The 22,826-nt window shown below is 37.1% G+C and overlaps 1 protein-coding gene across 1 annotated transcript; it reads left to right on the top strand.

The window, feature by feature from the left end:
- The first annotated feature begins 2,116 nt into the window (after nt 1-2,116).
- On the top strand, nt 2,117-7,789 carry LOC125228242. Its single transcript, XM_048132737.1, has 5 exons — nt 2,117-2,223; nt 3,291-3,507; nt 4,657-4,800; nt 6,167-6,394; nt 7,273-7,789. The coding sequence occupies exons 1-5, from the start codon at nt 2,124-2,126 to the stop codon at nt 7,481-7,483; spliced, it is 900 nt and encodes a 299-aa protein (XP_047988694.1). The 5' UTR covers nt 2,117-2,123; the 3' UTR covers nt 7,484-7,789.
- Nucleotides 7,790-22,826: the final 15,037 nt, after the last annotated feature.

Raw genomic sequence — 22,826 nt, 5'->3', positions numbered from 1 at the left:
ATAATTGCCTAAATAATATGTAGGTATAAGTCGAATTTAGCGTTGAATGAATTTTATTACAACACGCAATAAAGCACCGTGTTAATTTAATAGTATTTTAAAACGTTTCAAACTTGTGTAAGAGCCTCAGTTAAAAACTATTCTAGTTTACTTAGTGTTTCAAGTTTGGCGCATAGTACGAGTATCATATAGCCGCGCGACCAAATGTTTGTAATTAGGTTGCAACTCGGTTTACTGCTGACAGTTGCAATGCACGAGTTGAAACGCGTTGCATTGTACCGAAATACTGCGAGTTAATTTCTCTTAATTGTACAGTCAGCAACACATCTGTGGATACAAAGTGCCAAAAATGTGTGTACAGAACTCTGTTGACTGTACATTAAGGTGTGCATACAGATTTTTGGCACGTTGTATTATTAACAGCTGTGTTGTTGACTGTACGGATAGAATTACGAAACTGGCCGACATCATAGAGCTGTGTATCCGTGTGTGTTATTTTGTAACACCAAAGCATTTAAATATTTTAAAGAAATACCTATTGTCAATAAGCCATATGTTACGTATTGAAAAACAAAAATACTCATAATAGGTCGAATAAAGACGTGTATTTTGTGATATTTATAGATTCCTAAAGAGAGTTGTTATTCAATTTATATTGCATATAAATAGATAGGTATATATCTACTAAAATTATAAACAATTTAGTCTAAAATCATAACTAAACTCTGTCTGTGTAAGAACGTCCTATAAACTGTATGTATGTATGTATGTCAAACCTAAAACTTTAATAATCGAATATTGCTTATAAAAATTTAAGACTTTTATAAAAGACCTTCGTCTTATCATATCTCGAATAATTTCGATGATAGATCTAATATCAGTGTCAAAATTAAAGTTTTTTGTTTGTCGCAAAATTGTCACTGTTGTCACTGATATCACATTTATTTAATGGCGCCCTAAAAAGCCGTCCAAGCAATATCAAACCAATGAATTAAGTATCAAAATCGAGTGCTCCTGTTGTTATTCTTTATTTTTCCTTAGTTTAAAAATAAGTTCAGTATCTTCAAAGCAATCATAACAACATCTTTATCAATTGCGTCCGGGCAACTCCACCGGACTGCGGATAACCCACGCGGTCACATATCTGTCCATTACTACACTTTTTGCACATGACCATAGTGCAATAACTGACAAGCTATACCTTACCTTATACATGACCCGCTAAAGTATCTCTTGCTAAATCTGAAGATTGCTGAATACAACTTCTATCACCGAGAAAAAATTAACTTCATTCAAGACGTTTTATTAGTCCATAGAGGAATAAGTATGGGGAAGAGTTGTAACTCTATACATCAGTAAATGCGGGTTATTTGTATAGGCATAGTTAAGTGACATCTAGCGACAATCACGCGTCAAATAGCGTGAATTATACTACCACTACTCGATACTAGGTGGCAACTGTGTCTCGTCTGCCAAAAATAATATTAGAACAGTTTACAAATTATATTACAAGCAGAAGGAATTGAAAACAGAATACTGATTACTATTGTAATTATTAGTTAACTAAAAATTGGTTAGCATTAGACTCTTCGTTCGTAGCGACATCTATTGACAAGTAGCAGTACTGATAATTTACGCTAGTTGACGCGTGATTGTCGCTAGATGTCACTATAACTATGCCTATACAAGTATACAAATAACTCACATTTACCATAATCTACTGATGTTTGGATTTACAACTCTTCCTTTACTTATTCCTCTATGTATCAATCGCGTTCAGTTATATCTACAGACTTAGACGAGCAAAAATATGTAGTCACGGTTTTATGCTCAATGTATTAGAGTCATGTTTAGTTGTTTTTGATCTCGGAAATGTGGAGATGTAATTGAATGGAACTAGCTTAATAACTATGGTCGATTGCAAGATCTGCAATTTGAGTCTTGACGCGTTGGGACTAAAATTACTATTTGTAAAGATCGTTTGGTATTTAATCGGACCAGGAAAACGTACAATAGCTCGGGAAAACCTGTAGGAATGCAAGAAAATCTTATCAACATGAGTCATATTTTGCGTATAAAATGTTGTACGGGTAATGTTTTCTTCAGTTCTTCTTGATACAAGGATGGGGCTGCTTCGCTTAGCTTCGTTCGTGATCTTGACCGCGCACCTTTTTGGAGTGCATGGATATCTCCCGGAGTTACGTAGGAACAGACTCAGAACAGGTAAAAATTCATGAATCTATTCTTCATATCCTTAAGCCACTTAGGGCCACTTGCACCAACGAAAATTGTGGGTTAATCCGAGGGTTAACCAACAATTTTATACGGAATTTGAAATGACAGTCCACTAACCCTGAGTTGAGTGGTTGGTGCAAGTGGGCCTTATTCAATTTTGATTTGAAAGATTTGACAATTTATAATAATTAGAAAATAGAATTATTACAATACAAAGTTTAAATCGAAAGAGACAAAGTTGTTGTAACCGCTCGTGCTATGAGCGGTTTTAAATATAAGTGAAATCCAGAACGTTGCGAGGGTTTCAAGACTCGAAAGCTTAAAAAAAATGACACTGCAATTTTGCAGTGAGGGAAACAAGCAAGGTGTTAATAATTTTGACACAGCACATATAGTCTCTTTAACTCTCTATGACGAAATTCCAAAATACTTATGAATTATCGCTGCTGTAATAGTACATTGTGCAACAAGGGGACGAAGTTGAATATTACTAACGAGAGTAAGTTAAATCGCGACGGCTTTTTGATTTTTTAAGACTCGAGTTTGTAATATTCATACTCCCCGAGTTACACAAAGGTTTTTATCACACTCGCAATGTAAAAAATATGTCAATAGATCAATAGAAATTTAATCATTATTCCCTTGGGAGAACGATTTTTCTATAACTCACGCTTCGCCTGCGTGCAATAGCATATTTAAAGTGCGGGTGTGATGAAAAAAATACTACTTACTTAATACACATTTTTTCATAGACTATGTTTAATAAATACACTTTTTGTTGCGTTATTATTTTATACTGGCAACAGAAAAGTGCAACTTAGCTCCCTCTTAACAGGGAAGAAAAGTAGGTACCCTTACGAATGGGTGATGTGAAATTTTCTACAACATCATCATCCTCCTTGCGTTATCCCGGAATTTGTCACGGCTCATGGGAGCCTGGGGTCCGCTTCCGTTCGACTGCCACCTGACCTTCTAACCCGAAGGGTCTAGGCTTTATTGGATTAGTCCATTTTCCTCACGATGTTGTTACAACAATAACAAATCAAACATTTCAGGCGACGACAAAGAACTCCCAGATGCAAGACTCATCGACTGTGTCAGGGGAAAGATGATATTATCTGACTTCCATGCAACGCACACATACACTCCGACCCAGGCACTAGTGAGAGAGAATTTCTTCGGACGCTTCGCGTTTACGTCGCACGGCGTTCAACCTGGCGTCCTGCGCGACGGCGGTATTGGGAGGTTCTCGATTGTCAAATTGAATCATGGGTAAGTTTTTCAATCTGGCGTAATTGGTAGTGACCCTGCCTGCTAAGCCTCGTACCGGGTTCGAATCCAGGTAAGGGCATGTATTTGTGTGATGAGCACAGACACATGCCCTTACCTGGTTCCTGAGTCATGGATGTTTACTAATAAGTATTTGTATAATATATATATCGTTATCTGAGTACCACACAAGCCTTCTTGAGCTTACCGTGGGACTCTGTCAATCTGTGTAAGAATGTCCTATAATATTTATTTATTTATGGTTCTCAAAGGTCGGCAACGCATGAGTGCTAGGCTTGTGCCGTTTCGTTCGTTGATCGGAGCGCTCCGATCTCGTTCAATCGCTCCCACGAACTAGTTCGCTCTTTTAGGTCTTTTGCTCATTTAGTTCAGACAGACCAGTGACCACTGCGGTCGGAAAGATCAGAACGAATGGGACCAAATAGTGTCAAAATGATATGAATAGTCAACAGATAGTAACATTCCGGACCGAAAGGTTGTAAGTAACCGAAGTTTAATATGAAAACTTGACTTTTTTTTGGTGCTCTGCTAATAGCTCTCGCTCCTTCGCAGTCACACATGTTCTTGATCCAAACCGCTCGCGTTCGATCCTTACTAACTAAATGAGCAAAGACCGATTCTCAGCTTCTCCTATTTCGGTCATTGATGGGTATTTTCGAAGCAACAGTTCATAGTTCGTGAACGACACAAGCCTAATGAACATTTTTATGTGACTTTCGGTATTACCCCAATGCAACTAATCATGTTTTTTTACACTGAGAGAAATTTTCATTGTGAATTTAACAAGTTCGACTTGTTGCGGTTTATCCGTTTGAAAACGTATGTTTAAAACAATATGTGTCAGGTTGTTTTTATAAAATCGACTTGTTGATTCAAATATATTGCCGATTCAAATGACAAGTAGCTTGTTGTTTGAACCAAAGAGCACGTAGGCGCTATTTTAACCAAAAAACTTGTTGAACGAACATGAAAACTGGTTGTATTTTCTCTCAGTGTATGAACAATTGCAGCTTAGGCGGGCGGATGGTCTAGTGGTGAAGCTGAAGACCCGGGTTCGATTCCCGGCTCGGACACCAGTGGGCCTTGTATTTTTTTTTCGTGTATGATATCTGTTTCAATTTATAATTGCAGCGTATTATTCGGAAAGACTGCATTCGCGCTGCAGCCGTCCGCAGTTGGTGAATACGCGTATTGGATGCCGCAGGGTCAGCATATCGATGTGCCAAAACACCCCAGCGCCAACCAGCCACACTTCATTTTTACACCGGATTTCAGGTATGTCCTTATTGAAATTAATAAGCAATAAACAATAGAATACATTTTAAAATGTTGTGGAATTCTTACCCCCTTATTCATAAGCGTTACTCTAAAGCACAGACCAACCCCTATAGACATCCTTTACATCTGGCGCGACTGCCTGCCGTCCTTGAAATGACCAATCGCAGCGCGCTAAACACATTCCCCTCCCGCTCCTCGCGCCCCAAGCACTGGTGATAGTGGTGATTTGTAGCACGCACAAAATTTACAATATTGGCGCTCTATAGGAGGTTCTCTGTGGTCTAAAGTTATCAAGCTAATAAAGTTTGTTTGTCCCTTTCTGACGTATTGGTGTGATAAATAGAACACTAAAGTTATCAAACCGATAAACTTCGCTTGTCTTTTTCCGACGTCTTGAAAATGAAAGTGAAAATAAATTTTAAAATTTATTAAAACAATTTATCGGCTTGATAACTTAAGTGTACGTTTATAAATAAGGGGGTTATTCGCATCTCCATGATTGAAACTTTTGATGAACTGTACTTTTTTTGTAATAATTATTTCATAAAATAATTAACACTTTCGCTACCAAGAACCCGACTGTCGGGCACACCGCTCGTAGAAGCGTAGCCGATTACATGGGTTTCCCCGTATGTAGCGAAAATGTCGTAGCGCCGCGTAGAGCCCGGTTTCGAAAGTGTTAAGGCACGATTTAGACGGCGTGCGAACTCGCCTGCGATTTTAGTTACATTGCGGGCTGTTGAGGTTACATAAAATCTTGCCCAGCCATCAAATACCGCAATGTTCGTCGACCGGTCTGGCCTAGCGGGTAGTGACCCTGCCTGCTAAGCCGCGGTCCCCGGTTCGAATCCCGGCAAGGGCATTTATTTGTGTGATGAGCACAGATTTGTTCCTGAGTCATGGATATTTTCTATGTATATATGTTTTGGTATATTTATATATATCGTTATCTATACCCACAATACAAGCCTTCTTGAGCTTACCGTGGGGCTCAGTCAATCTGTGCAAAAAATGTCCTATATTTACTTGTTTATTTTTGACAACCGGTCTGGCGCAGTCGGTAGCGACCCTGCCTGCTGCGCCGCGGCCCCGGGTTCGAATCCCGGTAAGGGCATTTATTTGTGTGATGAACACAGATATTTGTTCCTGAGTCATGGATGTTTTCTATGTATATAAGTATTTATATATGTTCTGAGTACCCACAACACAAGCCTTCTTGAGCTTACCGTGGGCCTCAGTCAATCTGTGTAAGAATGTCCTATAATATTTATTTATTTATTTTATTTATTTTATTTAATGTAATAAAACTCATATGTTAGTTCTCGTACCGTCTAAATGAGCCCTAAGTGAACTTTTTTTTCAGTGGCTGCTCCTGGACCGTGACTCCAATGTCTAACGGCATGATGAGAGTAAAACACGTCGAAGGCGGTCACGAAGACGGCCAGTTCAACAATCTTCCTACTGAGGCTAAAGGTGGCACTACATCGTACGCCATGCAGTTCCGAGACTATGGATACGTGTTCGTGAATGGACAGCTGATCAAGCATTCGACGGCGTATGCTTACATGCATTATAGCACCAGCACTAGGGCGTAAGTCAACTATTTATATAGCGTATTAGGCTTTTTAAAAAAAAAAATGGAATATTTACTAGAGCTGTCACGAATAGAATGAATGAGTAAATGATAATTCTAAGTGTGTGCCATGTGTTACAGAACCCAATTCCTTCCATTCATGGCAGCGTTCATGTTACCAATAATATTAAGCGATATACCCCTTTTTCATAACTTTGAAGTGTAAAAAGGTTAGCTACGGCTTTAATTTAGGGTCTGGAACAATCTTAGCCCCGCTACATCGAGCGTCTCGCGAGCGTAGCGTCGGGCCAACTTTACTGTATGGCAAAGCGTGAAATCGTCCACACGGCGTCTTTTTCCACGTATGGACGATGTCACGCTTTGTCATACAGTAAAGTTGGCCCGATGCAACGCTCGCTAGACGCTCGATGTGGGAGGGCTCTAACTGTCTTTTCAGGGTGCGTAGCCGAATGGCACAAACGCTCACGAAACGCTCACGAAACGAAACGCTAGTAGATATCTATCCCTATCGCTCTTGCGTATTGGCACGACAGAGTCGGACTACGTTTCGTTTTCGTTTGGCGTCGGAGAAATGCCATTCGGCTACGGGGCCAGTACAGGTGGCGTTTTTTTACGCACTAGTGCAAGAAGTGGTTCATTATATGCCAGGTCAAAACTTCGGAGGCTCATTTGTACTGAAAAACGTCGTACGATACTAGTGCAAAAAGGAAATTCGTAACTCGTGTAGATTTAAAATACTCCCTTCGGTCGTGTTTTAATTTATCGCCACTCGTTTCGAACTTCCTTTTTTCGAACTAGTATCGTGATGTACTATTATTTTTCTTATTAGAAGAAAACTAAAAACATAAGATGAAAATCGAACCTTTCTATTTCAGATGGACATTACACGTGCAACACCAGACATGCGCACCGCGACCCGGCAACCCCACGTACGTGGACGGAAAGATCACCGCCATGAAGATGAACTACTTCCAACACGAATCTTGGCAACCGATAACGGGTACAGACTTCTGGAGAATACCCACTGGTCGTGCTCACGATTATTTTGAAGCACGCCGACGTCATCTAAATAACCACCGTCATTAAAAATGTCTGGCACACAGAACACCACAACTATGTAATGTACCTACAGGTACTTCTTCTTTAGTGCATCACCCTTGACACAGTGTGGTTATATTCAGCGTGATGTGTCCTGAGTGACACGTAAGTGATTTTAGATATGTGTAATTGTGTACAAAATGCGAGATCTTCATTTATGCTGTTTCGTTTCTTTTTTAGGGTTCCGTAGTCAACTAGGAACCGTTATAGTTTCGCCATGTCTGTCTGTCCGTCCGCGGATAATCTCAGTAACCGTAAGCACTAGAAAACTGAAATTTGATACCAATATGTATATCAATCACGCCAACAAAGTGCAAAAATAAAAAATGGAAAAAAATGTTTTATTAGGGTACCCCCCCCTACATGTAAAGTGGGGGCTAATATTTTTTTCATTCCAGTCGTCTGACATATTGTTGGATAGGTATTTAAAAATGAATAAGGGTTTACTAAGATTGTTTTTTGATAATATTAATATTTTCGGAAATAATCGCTCCTAAAGGAAAAAAAAGTGCGTCCCCCCCTCTAACTTTTGAACCATATGTTTAAAAAATATGAAAAAAATCACAAAAGTAGAACTTTATAAAGACTTTCTAGGAAAATTGTTTTGAACTTGATAGGTTCAGTAGTTTTTGAGAAAACTACGAAAAACTACGGAACCCTACACTGAGCGCGGCCTACCCTACACGCTCTTGGCCGGTTTTTTGTAAGAATGAATAAAGGTATTTATTTTTAGATTTTTTTTATTCATAACCTGGCGCTTATTTCTAAATTACATGTAATGTCAATCGGTTCTGATGGAGTGTCCTTGCTATTCCTAGGAGTATGGGACGAATGTTAGTGTGGGATGCTCCCTGATGTGTAGACACATTGGCAAAGCGGGCGGCAGAAAGTAATAAATACAAAAGTCTTGGCAAAGAATATCTTTTTGTACCTTTTGGCGTAAAAAGGTCTAGGTCCATGGAGTCCCAGCGCGAACAAGTTGTTCATAGAAATCACGAAACGTCTGGTTGAGGTAACTGGTGACCGAAGTGCTGGCGACTTCCTCGCAGAACGTATTAGAGCAATTTTTAACCGACTTCAAAAAAGGAGGAGGTTCTCAATTCGACTGAATGTTTTTTTTTTTTTTTGTATGTATGTTCCTCGATATCTCCGAGAATTGTGGACCGATTTTCAAAATTTTTTTTTGATCGAACGGGTATAACCCCGAGATGGTCCCATTGGCACCAAGTCAGGGTCTGATGATGGGATCCTGGAGAAATCGAGGGAACTCTTCAAATGTTATAGGCACATGTAATGTTTTTAGTGTATTTTTCAAAGGTAAACCAGTATTTACGCCTGTTGGTAATAATTTTATGTGGCTGAGCTGATGATGGAAGGTCAACTCCTCAATGGTTAGGAGTTAAAGGATAATTCTTTCACTAGTGTACATGTATTCGGACTGATACATATTAATAATATCAATAGGAACCACTAAAAATCAACAAATAAATAAACTTTTTAACAAAAAATAAAACCGCCTTCAAAAATAAGCGCGTTACAAAACACGGAGAAACTAAAAAGCAAAAAATAATAAACCTTTGAATTCAGATTTCTTATCGTATTGCAATAATCTAAACATCCAAATTATAAACAAATCAATTATTTTTGGAGTCGGTGCCAGCCTGCGTATGGTTGGGTGGGGCAAACAGGCAATAGCAAGGCGACGAACAGGTCTGGTACCGATTGCAAAAATAATTGATTTGTTTATAATTTGGATGTTTAGATTATTGCAATACGATAAGAAATCTGAATTCAAAGGTTTATTATTTTTTGCTTTTTAGTTTCTCCGTGTTTTGTAACGCGCTTATTTTTGAAGGCGGTTTTATTTTTTGTTAAAAAATTTTATAGACATTAGCTAGGTTAGTCTTAGTTTCTTATACAATTACTTATATATAAGTAAATACAAGTACAGTCAACCAATTGGAACCCTAGGCCACTCTACAACCATGTCAAAATGACAAGCAGTAAGAGAATTCTTACAATCTGATTTATAACGTCACTGTGACATAGTTCTAGAGTGACCCAGGGTTCCAATTGGTTGACTATACCTACCTATGTTCATGTAAATAAAGATAAATACACTAAATCAGTTCTATTTCACTATTGTAAGCTGAACGAGAACCAGCCGATTTTTGGGGCAAAGTCATTGTAAAATCAGACGTGCCTTCCAGAGAACGGAATTAATTATTCAAATCCTTGCCACAAACTTCTGTTTTTCATTAAACGGTTCTAGCCTTGCCGAGCGCTGACTAATACAATAATTGTAGTAATTATACCAACCCCTAAAGCGATAAGTTCACCTCTGTGCTTTATGTATTTACATACATACATACATACAATCACACCTGTATCCCATAAAGGGGTAGGCAGAACACATGAAACTATAAGGGGTTGAAAGAAAACGAAACTGTGACATTGCAACAGGTAGTCTCGCCTACGCCATTTAACCCATATCCCATAGTCGCCTACGACACCCACGGGAAGAAAGGGGTAAATTCTTAACCCGTCACCACACAGCTTTATGAAAATAGAATTTCGTATGTCATTACTGCGAGTAGCAAATCTCGGGACGAGTGAAGAATGACATTCTCGCACGTGTGACGAACGACGTTTTTTAATACAGTTGCGAAAAACACTACTACAACGAAATAAAACGATAAACAATCCGAACTTCCAGTTTTCGCATTGACATTGACGTACCTATATTTGAAGCTTTTAAACATGCGTTCATATTTTTGATTTTGCTATCCGTCCAACACAATTTATTTATTTTATTGTGTGCCATAAAAACATAAACATTTACGATTTGGAACGATTGTTTAATATATACCTACATTTTTATTCAATCGACCATTTATGCCTAAAAGTATTGCAAATAACATAAAATAATTATGACAAATCGCGTAACACACTAAGGTTTTTGAACGTGCTTGCATTAAGTTGGTAACATTGGTAAGACGCCACTACTTTAAATGACAGACGACGCGTTTCGTACTGTTTACACCCATAGTTTACACGACTCATTATGAGCCATTTTTTCAAAGTATAAACCATTTTATAAATTATGTTTAGTGTGACTAAAAATAAACAATTACATATGAAATATCAATGTTTTAAACATTAATCACTTAATAGTATCTAAACTTTATAGTGTTATTCCGTCTTAGTAAACTAGACTAATATTAAAACAACTCGGTATGTAAGTAGTCGTAAAATGGAACGCATACTTTTTACGCACTAGTGCGTAAAAACCAACTTCTAGCACGCTAAACAGCCAAAAAACGGGCACTTTTTGAGTAACTGTATTAAAAAAGTGTTTTACTGTTGCTACTACTACTACTATGAAAATGAAATATTTATTTTTCAAGTAGGCATAGTACAATGAACGTTAAATAAAGCTACGCCGTCGCCGGCTCTAACCCTACGTCTCAGCCTCGAGAAGATTTCAGTCCCCCAGATTTCAGTCTCAGTTGGAGGATTGTATTAACCATGGGAGTGTTTTAAATCGACACGAGTTACGAATTTCCTTTTGGCACGTGTATCGTACGACGTTTTTCAATATATTAGATGGCCACGACATTCTGTCGTCAGTAGACGGATCAGGTAAATTATTAGTTTTAAGGAGATTGGCCACGCTGGTCCACCATGTTGACGGAGGGCCTCTGCCTCTCTTTTTCTCCGGCAGGTCGAGAGCTCTTTTGACGAAATACTCATCATCCCTACTCATCACGTGCCCAAACCACCTTAGAGTTTTCTGTAAGTTTTTCGGGTATTGAGGCCACCTTAAAGCTGCCACGAACGTACTCGTTTCGGACTATGTCTAGCCGCGTGACTCCTCCCGACCATCTAAGCATCTTCATCTCCGTCGTGTGAAGTTTTTGCACGTTATCTACGTTCACCGGCCAACATTTCGATCCGTAGAGTAGCGCTGGTCTTACCGCCATCCTGTTAGACTTTTCCTTTGGTACGAATCGGTATGTGAGCGTCGCATAAGACTCCGGTCAACGATCGCCACTTTTGCCAACCCAAATTCATTTGATGTGCTGCATCCTTTTCTATATTCCCATCCTCAGAGATGATAAGTGATCCCAGATATTTGAACTGCGTCACCTTTGGTACCGTTTTCAAGTCAGAGTAGCAAATAGTTGATGAATCTACAATGCAGGTATTCCGTTTCGATTCATAAATAATCCATCTTTATAAATACTAAAGATTAGTACTCAAGCTTCAGTACAAATTATTTATTTAAAAAAAATTGCAATTATAAGGTTACGTGTATTATTGGTCCCTGGCTCTCAAAGTAGGTCTTTCTGTGTCTCAAGAGCCAGTTTCTTCCCGTCTACAATCAGGTGTAAAGTTACAATATTTTAGACATTTTGAAAAAAATATATACTAATATTATAAATGGGAAAGTGTGTGTGTCTGTTTGTTTGTCCGTCTTTCACGGCATAACGGAGCGACAAATCAACGTGATTTTTTAGGTGAAGATAGTTGAAGGGATGGAGAGTGACATAGGCTACTTTATGTCTCTTTCTAACGCGAGCGAAGCCGCGGGCAAAAGCTAGTATTTATATATATCTCACTCTATAACTAAAGTTCAATTTTATATAAATGCAAGAAAATAGTATGAGTGTGTGCGCGCGCGTGTGTGTTATTTGAGACTTTTCTAGACAATTTATACTTTTGTGATTGATGGTTGTGTTATTGTCACCTTGGCTAAGCACGCGCGATATCGTTAACGATATCATTACATTTCGAGAACAGAGATAATTGCGTAGAACACGCCCCGCGTCAAATATATCCATACAGTTTCCGCCTTATTTGCAAGGTTTTAGGTGCAATAGTGTATATATATCTCTGACTGCGGCTTCGCTTACGGCTGTATCAATTTGAATTTGTATGGTAAACCTACCCAGCAACTCAATTGCAGAGATGGAATCAGGATATGTAAGCCTAATGACATGAGCTCGTTAACTTGCAAGCATTAAAATGATTACGGATTCAAATGTTGTTAAAGCATAGAATTATTTCAATAAAATCAAGAAAACAAAAGAGCTGGCAGCTTCCTCACTCAACGTATAAGTATTACAATTCAGCGAGGAAATTCTGCCAGCAACTTGGGCACTATGCCTCAGGGGCCCTGTTTAGACCTAGATTTTTAGTTTTCTTTTTAATTGCCTAGTTTATGATATTTATTGTATTGAATTTTTATTTAAGTTTAATGTGGTTTAATAAATAAATATTTTGTTGGAAATATTTTATCATACAATACAAAAATAAAAAGAAGACGATTAAGATGGTAAAATCAATTTTCTCAAACATGCAATGAAATATTGTCTTTACGTTCCTTAAAATGGGCTGGGAAGTATCGCTTTTTGGGCGCAACAACTCGAGAGGACTGTAAAGGGATTTCATATTATTTTTTAGCCCTAGGCCTGCAAAGTAACTTTTTTTATAAAATATTGTCCTTTAAAGCATTTTTTTTATTTCATTGTATGTTTGAGAAAAGCACTATACATGCCTCGGCGTGAAAACGGATTCCCGGCCTCGTATCCCTATCCGGCCTCGCTCGCACGCTAGCTCGGCCGTATATACCCACTTGGCCGGAAATCCTCATTTTCCCGGCCTCTGATGTAATGTACTATTGTTTTTACTAGAACTATGTGAAATACTGACCCAAATCTCCCAAAATCACGGAACTGAACTGTCTTGACATCTCAAGGAAAATCCCAATTTCAAAGAAAATTCATTCATTCCTAAAGAATCTTATCATAACATCGCTAACGGGCAATCCAGAGCTTTTCACGCTTGCTGCGTTTTACACTGTGTTCGATTTCGACATAGAATCCGGTAATTAACATCATCTTCCTTGCATTAACCCGGAATTTGCCGCAGCTTATGGGTCCGCTTTGACAATTAATCCTAAGAGATTTATGCACTAGTGTTACGAAAGCGACTGCCATCTGACCTTCCAATCTAGGTAACTAAGGCCTTATTGGAATTCGTTTCCTCACGATATTTTCCTTCACCGAAAATCAAATGACATTTTGCACATAAGGGCCAGTTGCATCAACTACATTTGACAGACACATCATCGTCACGCAGCAGACGACTATGGAACTTCCCATACAATAAAATTTAACGAACGCTTTAACGGTTTTGATGCAACCGGCCCTAAGTCTCGAAAAACTCATGGGTTCGAGCCGGGGCTCGATCGAACCCGCAAGTATTAATCCCCTAATACACAATACAAAGGTACTTACAGGGGATAATTTTTCCCGCACTAGTTCGCAAAGTAGTAGGTATATTTCTTGCCCGGTCGAAACTTCAAAGGGCTTTTAAGTGCTTACCAAGGTGCTTACTAAAAAATATCATACAATACATGTGCGAAGAAGGAATTCGTAACTCGTGTCGGTTTTAAACATTACCTTCGGTTGTCGTAATCTATGGCTACTCGTTTCGCATTTCCTCTTTTTTCGCACTTGTGTCGTAATGTGCGAATACAGGCGAGACGACTAAAAAAAAGCTAATTAGTCCGTCAATTAGATAATCAAAAAATTTTAGACACTTACTTTTTCTTTTTTCTCGTAAACGAAAAATTACGACGGAACAGTGCGTTGAAGTTTCGCGTGACGTCACGCCTAGGTAAATTTTTTACTTAGAAGTGACGTCACAAGCCGGAACTTTGACGTTCTATATTTTTGTATTTTTTCATTAATTAGAAAAAGCGAAAATATGTGTTCAGTATTTTTGGACGATCTAACTGATGGACTAAACAGAATGCCATTCTTTTTACGTAGGTAGTCGTCATCCTTATTAAGCGTTTCGGAAAAAAGCCAAATACCGGGCCCAGTGGATAAACGCGTCTCAGTAGGCCTAGCACATGATGGCCGCGGGAGTATGTCGCCGCGAGATAGATGCCACGTCTTCTTCTAATTGTATTAATGACATAAGGACGGGTAGTCTATCTCGCGGCGACATACTCCCGCGGCCATCATGTGCTAGGCCTACAGTTGATAATTCAGCCCAGTAATTTACCAGCGATCTTTGATCTACGGGTTATTAAATAATATTATTTAGATGTAAAATTATATTAATCGCGCAAATACTCTTTACTATCATCAAAGGCCAAATTTTCTACCTTTTTTCGGCGCCGTGTCATGAACATTCCTTTAATTTCTTTAGTATTTTTATGAAGAAAAATTGTTAAAAGTTGAAAGGTTCAGGTTATTGACATTATAGGTAAACATTTACCTTTTTGCTCTGTTGATATTTCATAATGAATAAATATTTCTTATTTATGCGATCGATGATTATTACTACATCGCCTGAAATGATCAATTCTTGTATAATTATTTATGGGTTAAATTGTGGCGTAGCGTAGGCGAGAGGCTGGCAACCTGTCACTGCAATGTCACAGTTTCGTTTTCTTTCAACCCCTTATTTGCCAAGAGTGGCACTGAAGCTTTAGTAGTTTCATGTGTTCTGCCTACCCCTTTATGGGATACAGGCGTGATTGTATGTATGTATGTTATTTATGGATATCCCGGCAATTATTTAAATGGGCCGGGTTTTATTTACAAAAGAACGACTATCTCATCCCTTTCTCGCTCTAGGTAGAACCAGTGCCTAAACACGAAAGGGTAATGTGTGTTTGACAAGCAAACGACTTACGGAGACATCCATGTCATTCAGGTGCCTATTGCATAACAATTTACAACTCATATTACAAGCGGTAGTCCCCCTCCAATTCATTTTATAAGAAAGAGAGTTCCACTTGTAACACAAGTTGTAAATTGTTATGCAATAGGCCCCAGGTGACGCGTGTACAAACTAATCTTGTTGAGAATGTAAACATGATGTATATTCTGTATAGCGCACTGTGTATACAATACAGTATTCATGGGGTACCAGAATGATTTTAGCAATGTATTCTTGGTATATTATTTAACAATGTTTTTTTCCAGAAGTGTGTTTTTAGGGTTCCGTAATCAACTAGGAACCCTTATAGTTTTGCCATGTCTGTCCGTCCGTCCGTCCGCGGATAATCTCAGTGACCGTTAGCACTAGAAAGCTTAAATTTGGTACCAGTATGTATTTCAATCACGCCGACAAAGTGCAAAAATAAAAAATGGAAAAAAAAGTTTTATCAGGGTACCCCCAACACGTAAAGTGGGGAGTGTTTTGTTTTCAACACTCCCCACTTTACGTGGGTTTTTTTTTCAGTGGGGAGTGTTTTTTGTGATATATTGTAACTTTTGAACCATAAGTTTAAAAAATATGAAAAAATCACAAACGTAGAACTTTATAAAGACTTTCTAGGAAAATTATTTTGAACTTGATAGGTTGAACAGTTTTTGAAAAAAATACGGGAAACTACGGAACCCTACACTGAGCGTGGCCCGACACGCTCTTGGCCGGCTTTTAAAAACTGTTTTCATATTTTTAGATTTAGTGCAGAAATTGTTGACACTACCTTCACGATTAAACGGTTTTCAAAATTGGTAATTGGCGCACATTCGCATAGGTCCAAATTCATTTTGCATACACTAATGAGATTAATTGATACAAGGTCGTATAAAGTCTGACCAGAAATATACAAGTAACTGATTACCATTTGATTGTAATTTACTAAATTCAACTATTATCGACCTTTTCATTTGTGAAAAATGTATTTAGCGCAAAAATGTTTTTTATTGTAATGCTGTGTACAATTGTAATCGTAATATAAGTAGTTAATATATAAAAATCGTTACTAAAATATTGTAAATAGCAATAATTTACAATGTTGTTTGAAAAATCCTTGCATTATCGAGACTTATTGTACCTATTAATAAGAAAATAAAAAATAAAATAATTAAATATCTGAATTTTTGTAAAACCAATTTTTGCTAAGACTGTTTACTAAAACTAAATCTCCCACATGTTAAGTAGATTGTGCTTTTTAAAAATATTTGTTAAAGAAAAAATGGAAACTATAGGTCTAGATTAAGAAAAGAAACTGTATAAATATTTTTGTATGACCGTTTGTTTCATATCCAAATAAATAAATAAATAAATACTATTGTCAAGAGGGCGCTGCTATTCTGATGTAAGCGGTGACAGTTCAGTATAATATTAACAAAATAGTTCTTAATTTCTCGCGAATTTACTGGTCAGGCTTTAGTGAATACCTACAAAATAGTACAATTTATTGAATCTGAAATATCTGAATCGGACGCCACAATTTTGACAGGTGACTCGTACCTAAATTAAATTACATCGTTTTAACTGTTCAAGTCTGAGTCTTGTTTTAAACAACCACTGAGTCGAATGTTCAACGAAATTATGACGCAGGTAAAGGAAAAAGTTCGTGATTGAATTTTTCTAATTTGTTTTTCTGGTAACTTTTCTCCAAACATCTGTCATATTTTGCGTGCTAATTTTATTTCCGCAAACTTTTTGCTGGCAGTCTTGGTTAGAACAAACAACACACAAAAAATTGTGCGGAAGTGAAACTTCGTTATGTGTTATTTTTCAAAATTCGAGTTGTCAACACTGAGCGTTAAACGTTGCATAATAAACAAGTTTTATTAAAGGACTAATGCTGATATCGCAAAAAGAAAAATGGCTGTTTCATACATACGACTGTCATGCCGCACATTTCTATGAAACATCCATTTTTTTTGCGATTTCAGTGCCTCTAGCTGCGGCACCGCGTATGTGACGTGTCGATGTGTGCGCGGCGGCGCTCACGCACACATGGAAGGTGCGTTAACACTTGTCTTGTAAAGACGCCGTTAATAGAATCTGTGAACAATGTAAAATTGTAAACAAACCTTGTAGTCAAAATGTATTTAATCTCCATTCTAACTAAATCCATGTGTTATTTAATAAATTCATCTCACATTATGATTCCCACCTTTAAAATAATAAAATTGTGCTAAAATATTGATATTTTATATAATAGTTTGTTTACATCATTGACAATCTCTATTGACGACGATTTTATCGTGTCGATTTAAAACACTCCCTTCGGTCATGTTTTAATGTATGGCCACTCGTTTCAAACTTCCTTTGTTTCGCATTGTATCGTAATGTACTATGTATTACGCACCACAGCATCAATAAGAACACCCCTTTATTCATAAAGGTTCACTAAAATTATAAAGCCAATTAACTTCGTTTGTCCCTTTCCGGCTTATGAGTGTGATAGATAGGGACAAACGAACTTTATCGGCTTGATAACTTAAATGAGCGTTTATGACTATGACGATGGGTTCTAGTATACTCGTACTACAATTTAATCAGAACATTGCTAAAGCATACATAATGTAAATGGTATTTCTGAGTAAGGAACACGCTCCATCGATATTTCTCTAACGGACTTTGAATACAAAAAGCTCAAACTCCTTTATATTCAACGCAAATATTGCTTTATTGCTCCATTACTTATCAAGTTTAGCATTTTATGAACATTTTTATATTCACAGCGAATAATTAAATTTCATAAAAACCGTTCTGAATTTCTTCGTGTTTCGCTATCCATGTAAAAACACAAGTTATTCCATTATCACACACTATATTCGCATATATTTAGATTTGAAAAATCTAGTGTAACTGTTTAATTGTTCAATCAATTTCAATTTTTCTTGTGTGATTTCTGAGGGTTAAGTATTGCTAAAATTTGGCTGCCAGTTCTCTTCTTATAATTAGTTATTGGCAAAATATGGCAGTGTAATGTTTATGTTTTAGATAAATCATTTAATCGTTATTCATTTAATAATTTTGTTTGACATGATGTCATCTTTTCATCATCGCAACGCTCGCCATCGACAGGGCGCTCATCCACATACCTTGCAACCTAAATGGTCGCGCACCGTGCGGTTTCAGAGGAATTTCCTTCCGCGAACGCTCCGGCTGTCGAATAAGCTCCCTGCCGAGGTATTCCCGATGAACTACAGTATGGGGTTTTTCAAAAAAGGAGTGTACAAGTTTCTAATGGGTCGGCAACGCGCATGTGCCACCCCTTGTGTTGCAGGCGTCCATAGGTTACGGTGACCGCTTTCCATCAGGCGGACCGTATACATGTTTGAAACCGACGTGGTATAAAAAAAATCAAAACATGTATCTAGTCGACTCCATTGCCCGCTCTGTCCGAAATGCCTCCACATCACAGAACTAGATTTAGATAGAAGAAACAAGTTCATCTATTTGTATAGGGGCCGAGCGTGTCAGATTTTGTACTGAAGTTGTTACTTGCCTGTGATTTTAAATATGTCTCAGGCCTCTAAGTGTTCATAATTTTTGTGTTGTTGTAATTAAATATCACGTAACGAGGCATTTTTAATGTTTTTGTTGACTTCAACTTACAAAATCTGACGAACGAAAGCTGCAAGCTGCGATTAAAGACGGACAACTCAGTGGATTTCACTGAGTTCATTTGACACGCTAAGTAGATACGTTTGCTTGATCTATGGTATATATGACATCTGTGCTCCACATGTTCGTACGCTATTCATCACGGATGGTGACATTGACCTGTGACATTTGTGACGTCGAAGCGCACAGTACGGTGATCGGTCTATCAGCAGAATGTCAGGCTTATTGGCCACAATAGTCCTGTCAGTGATGATGGATCGATCCCAATTTCCCAATATAGCACGACTGTTTTCGAGAACTGGCGTAGATAGTACTTGTATCCAAGTAGTCGTCCACAACGTTATATTTGATAACAACTTATTTAAAAAAACCATTCATTTAACACTTTCGCTACCAATAACCCGACTGTCGGGTACACCGCTCGTAGAAGCGTAGCTTACATGGTTCATGTAGCGAAAATGTCCCAGCGTAGAGCAAAGTGTTTTGTATAGCTTTTAAACTCAAGGTTCATGGAGTCCCAGTGCGAACAAGTTGTTCACAGTTGCTTAAGCGTCTGGTTGAGGTAACTGGTGACCGAAGAGGTGGCGACTTCCTCGCACAACGTATCAATATTGCGATACAGCGAGGAAATGTCGCCAGTATCCTTGGTACAACGCCTCAAGGGCCTATTTTAGACATTAGCTAGCTTTTAAATATTGTTTTAGTTTCTCATACTATTCATGTAAATAATTAAAAAGAAAAAAATACCTACTTAAGCTTCCTAATGCAACGTTATACAAATATCTTCAAATCCAGGTAAAGACATTTATTTGTGTGATGATCATAGATATTTTGTTTTAGTCGTATATTAAGTACCGATATAATATAATATATGAATAAGATTTGGCCTATTTAACTTCTAACACTGATTTAGTATAAAAATCGATCTTAAATATTTTTTTTATTATTTTTCCCAGAGTCAGAAAACCATTGTCTATCACATATATTAATATCTCGTTAAAAGAAAAAATCATGCATTTAAGGGTTAAGTTGGCATTGATTTTGACAACCTCGATGGTCCGTTATTTTAAACGTCTAAATTTTATGAAATCATGACGTTTCGTAACCTTTGTAGATATCAAAATCACTGCTAACATAGGTTTGTCTATACCTTGTACTTTTGGCTCTTGAAAAAAGTGTAAACAAACCGAAGCTGTCAAATTTGAGGGTTGTTTATTAGGTAACGTTAGGTTCCTGATTTTTTTTCTCTATTTAAAAATAAATTCAGTTCACTACTATTTTCCATTTCATTCCACTAACATGTAATTTCATTTAATTTGACGAAACATAATACACCTTCATGAATACAAGCATATCGTCAATACATTTCATTAATATTATGTTTTTTTTTTCAGGGAATCATAAACCAAAAAGTACCCAATTTGGCAGAGGTTTAAAACTCATGGTTGCATTTTAATCTGGGTGTAACACTATTAAAATATAAAGGTACTAGACCTTACGCGATTTTTAATTTTATCTGACATTTTCCATTGCTTGTTATCAATCATCATCATCTGTTCCAAATTTGATATTATTTGTGTTTTCGAGCTTCCGTTTCTCCGTATGAGATGATGATTGCTATATTTTTGTATTTTTTTATACTAGATGGTAGTTTAGTTGATTCAGTAATATTTATAGGTACCACACTAAATTTTGATGAAAGACAGAGAAATATAAAAAAGCAATAGAAATAAAATTAAGATTATCTGTGCATGAAATAATAAAAAATATGTCGTTCTATTCTATGTGTTTAATGGTGAAAACATATGTATATTTTTAAGTAAAACGTAATACTTTATATATACGTTATTTTATTCTGGTGAGGACGATGACGACGTTGAGGATGAAGACGAAGATGATTCTGTCACATTTATTATTATGCTGTCGGCCAAATCGTCAATTTTGTTGTCTAACTCTTTCATTTTCTTCTCTTCCTTGATGACATGTTCTTCGCATCTTCTCCAGTTTTCTGGTTTCACAATAGCAATGTGCGTTTGTCGACCCATTATAAACTTGTACTTACACTCGTCTTGTCTTGGTAAAATTAAGCGAAAGTAGGTATATGTTTTTGGAATGGAACGGACTATAGTAGTGAGCTCAATTATTTTAAAATACGAAAATTTTAACAGGAACCAAACGTTACCTGATAACCTTTTTAAATACCTAAAAATACAAGGAATCGCATTGTTACTCTCACCTTACTTACCATTTATGCGTTTATAATCATTAAAATTGGCTCACCATGAATAAAAAGTACCAAGTAAGTAGCCACCTACAATTGTGTTCTTCGATCTGGCGTTAAAAGGTTCACTACCCCTGGATCTGTCAAATTTGACGGCTCCGGTTTGTTTACACTTTTTTCAACAGCTAAATGTACAAGGTATAATTATAATCCATACTTAATATTATAAATAAGAAAGTGTGTGTGTCTGTTTGTTTGTCCGTCATTCACGGCAAAACGGAGCCACGAATTGACGTGATTTTTTAAGTGGAGATAGTAGAAGAGATGGAGAGTGACATAGGCTACCTTTTGTCTCTTTCTAACGTGAGCGAAGCCGCGGGCAAAAGCTAGTTTATAATAAATAACACTCTCATTTATATTAGATATTCAAAAGTCTGAATAAAACTCAAATTATTTTAACAGAGACTAAAATTTTCCAATATTAGTAGGAATGGGATTTGGCTATTCGAGTCGATTTTTAACTTACAAAAAATTCTAATGAGACATAGATTATGAGCACGCTTAGGCTCATTAACATTGAGAGACTTGTACTATTATATATTCTGTGATTGAGAGAAGAACCGTTCTTCTATCAATATTACAATCCATACTAATATTATAAATGGGAAAATGTGTGTGTCTGTTTCACGGCAAAACGAAGCGACACATTCACGTGATTTTTTAAGTGGAGATAGTTGAAGGGATGGAGAGTGACATAGGCTACTTTTTGTCTTTTTCTAACGTGAGCGAAGCTGCGGGCAAAAGCTAGTCCATACTAATATTATTAATGGGAAAGTGTGCATGTGTGTCTGTTTGTTTGTCCGTCTTTCACGGCAAAACGGAGCGACGAATTGACGTGATTTTTTAAGCGCAGATAGTTCAAGGGGTGGAGAGTGACATAGGGTATTTTTTGTCTCTTTCTAACGCGAGCGAAGCCACGGGCAAAAGCTAGCTATCATATATAATATTATTTTCAATTTGAAGAACCTGAGCGTCTGGGGCCTCAACAATGTTTATTTTACAATAAAATCTAGTATTTCTTAATTGATATCGGGTAATTTCGAAAGGGGAATCTTGATATGATGATCTTGATAATTTGTATAAGTGATAGGATTTTATTTAAATAGCTTTGACTTCGGGCAAATTATACATATGATGGAAATAATGGTGATATTTATTTGACATTCGAAATTATCACAATGTACCCTACAGTTTTATGTTATGTGACCCTTACCAAACACATTCATTATACACCCTGTTTTTATTGAATTCCGTTAACTTTAAGGGAAGGTTCTTTAGATCAAATATAATTAATTTCTCTAAGAAACTAGCGTCTTAACTCTTAAGGTTATCGAGTTATTAAAAAAATAAAGATAATTACTTAACACGTGTGTCTAGTAATTATCTTTTACCAATTCCTAATGTCATTTGTTTTGACATGTGCCGTCAATCACTTGACACTAACTTGAATGTTATTCTTAAGGGTCTCTCACACTAATAAATTCATTTATTATGTATGAAAATGATGAATTTTTTTTTGCAAATTTAACTAAAAGTGATATACAGGGTGGTTCCTGATAATGAAACTAGCTACGTGTCGAATTTAACGGAAAACAAAAAAAAACACGGTAGTGACTTTACGATGTAGCTTATAGAAAATCTTGAAAAAAC

The sequence above is a fragment of the Leguminivora glycinivorella genome, chromosome 7, assembly GCF_023078275.1.
Source record: "Leguminivora glycinivorella isolate SPB_JAAS2020 chromosome 7, LegGlyc_1.1, whole genome shotgun sequence".
NCBI lineage: Eukaryota > Metazoa > Arthropoda > Insecta > Lepidoptera > Tortricidae > Leguminivora > Leguminivora glycinivorella.
The sequence above is the reverse complement of the archived record's forward strand: the minus strand, read 5'-3'. Positions and strand labels throughout refer to the sequence as shown.

Bases quoted from the DNA above. Each gene is read 5' to 3' on its own strand.
- LOC125228242 (XM_048132737.1), top strand. From the start codon at position 2,124: ATGGGGCTGCTTCGCTTAGCTTCGTTCGTGATCTTGACCGCGCACCTT. The intron at 2,224-3,290 runs GTAAAAATTCAT...CAAACATTTCAG, and splicing joins TAGGAACAGACTCAGAACAG to GCGACGACAAAGAACTCCCA. The intron at 4,801-6,166 runs GTATGTCCTTAT...CTTTTTTTTCAG, and splicing joins ATTTTTACACCGGATTTCAG to TGGCTGCTCCTGGACCGTGA.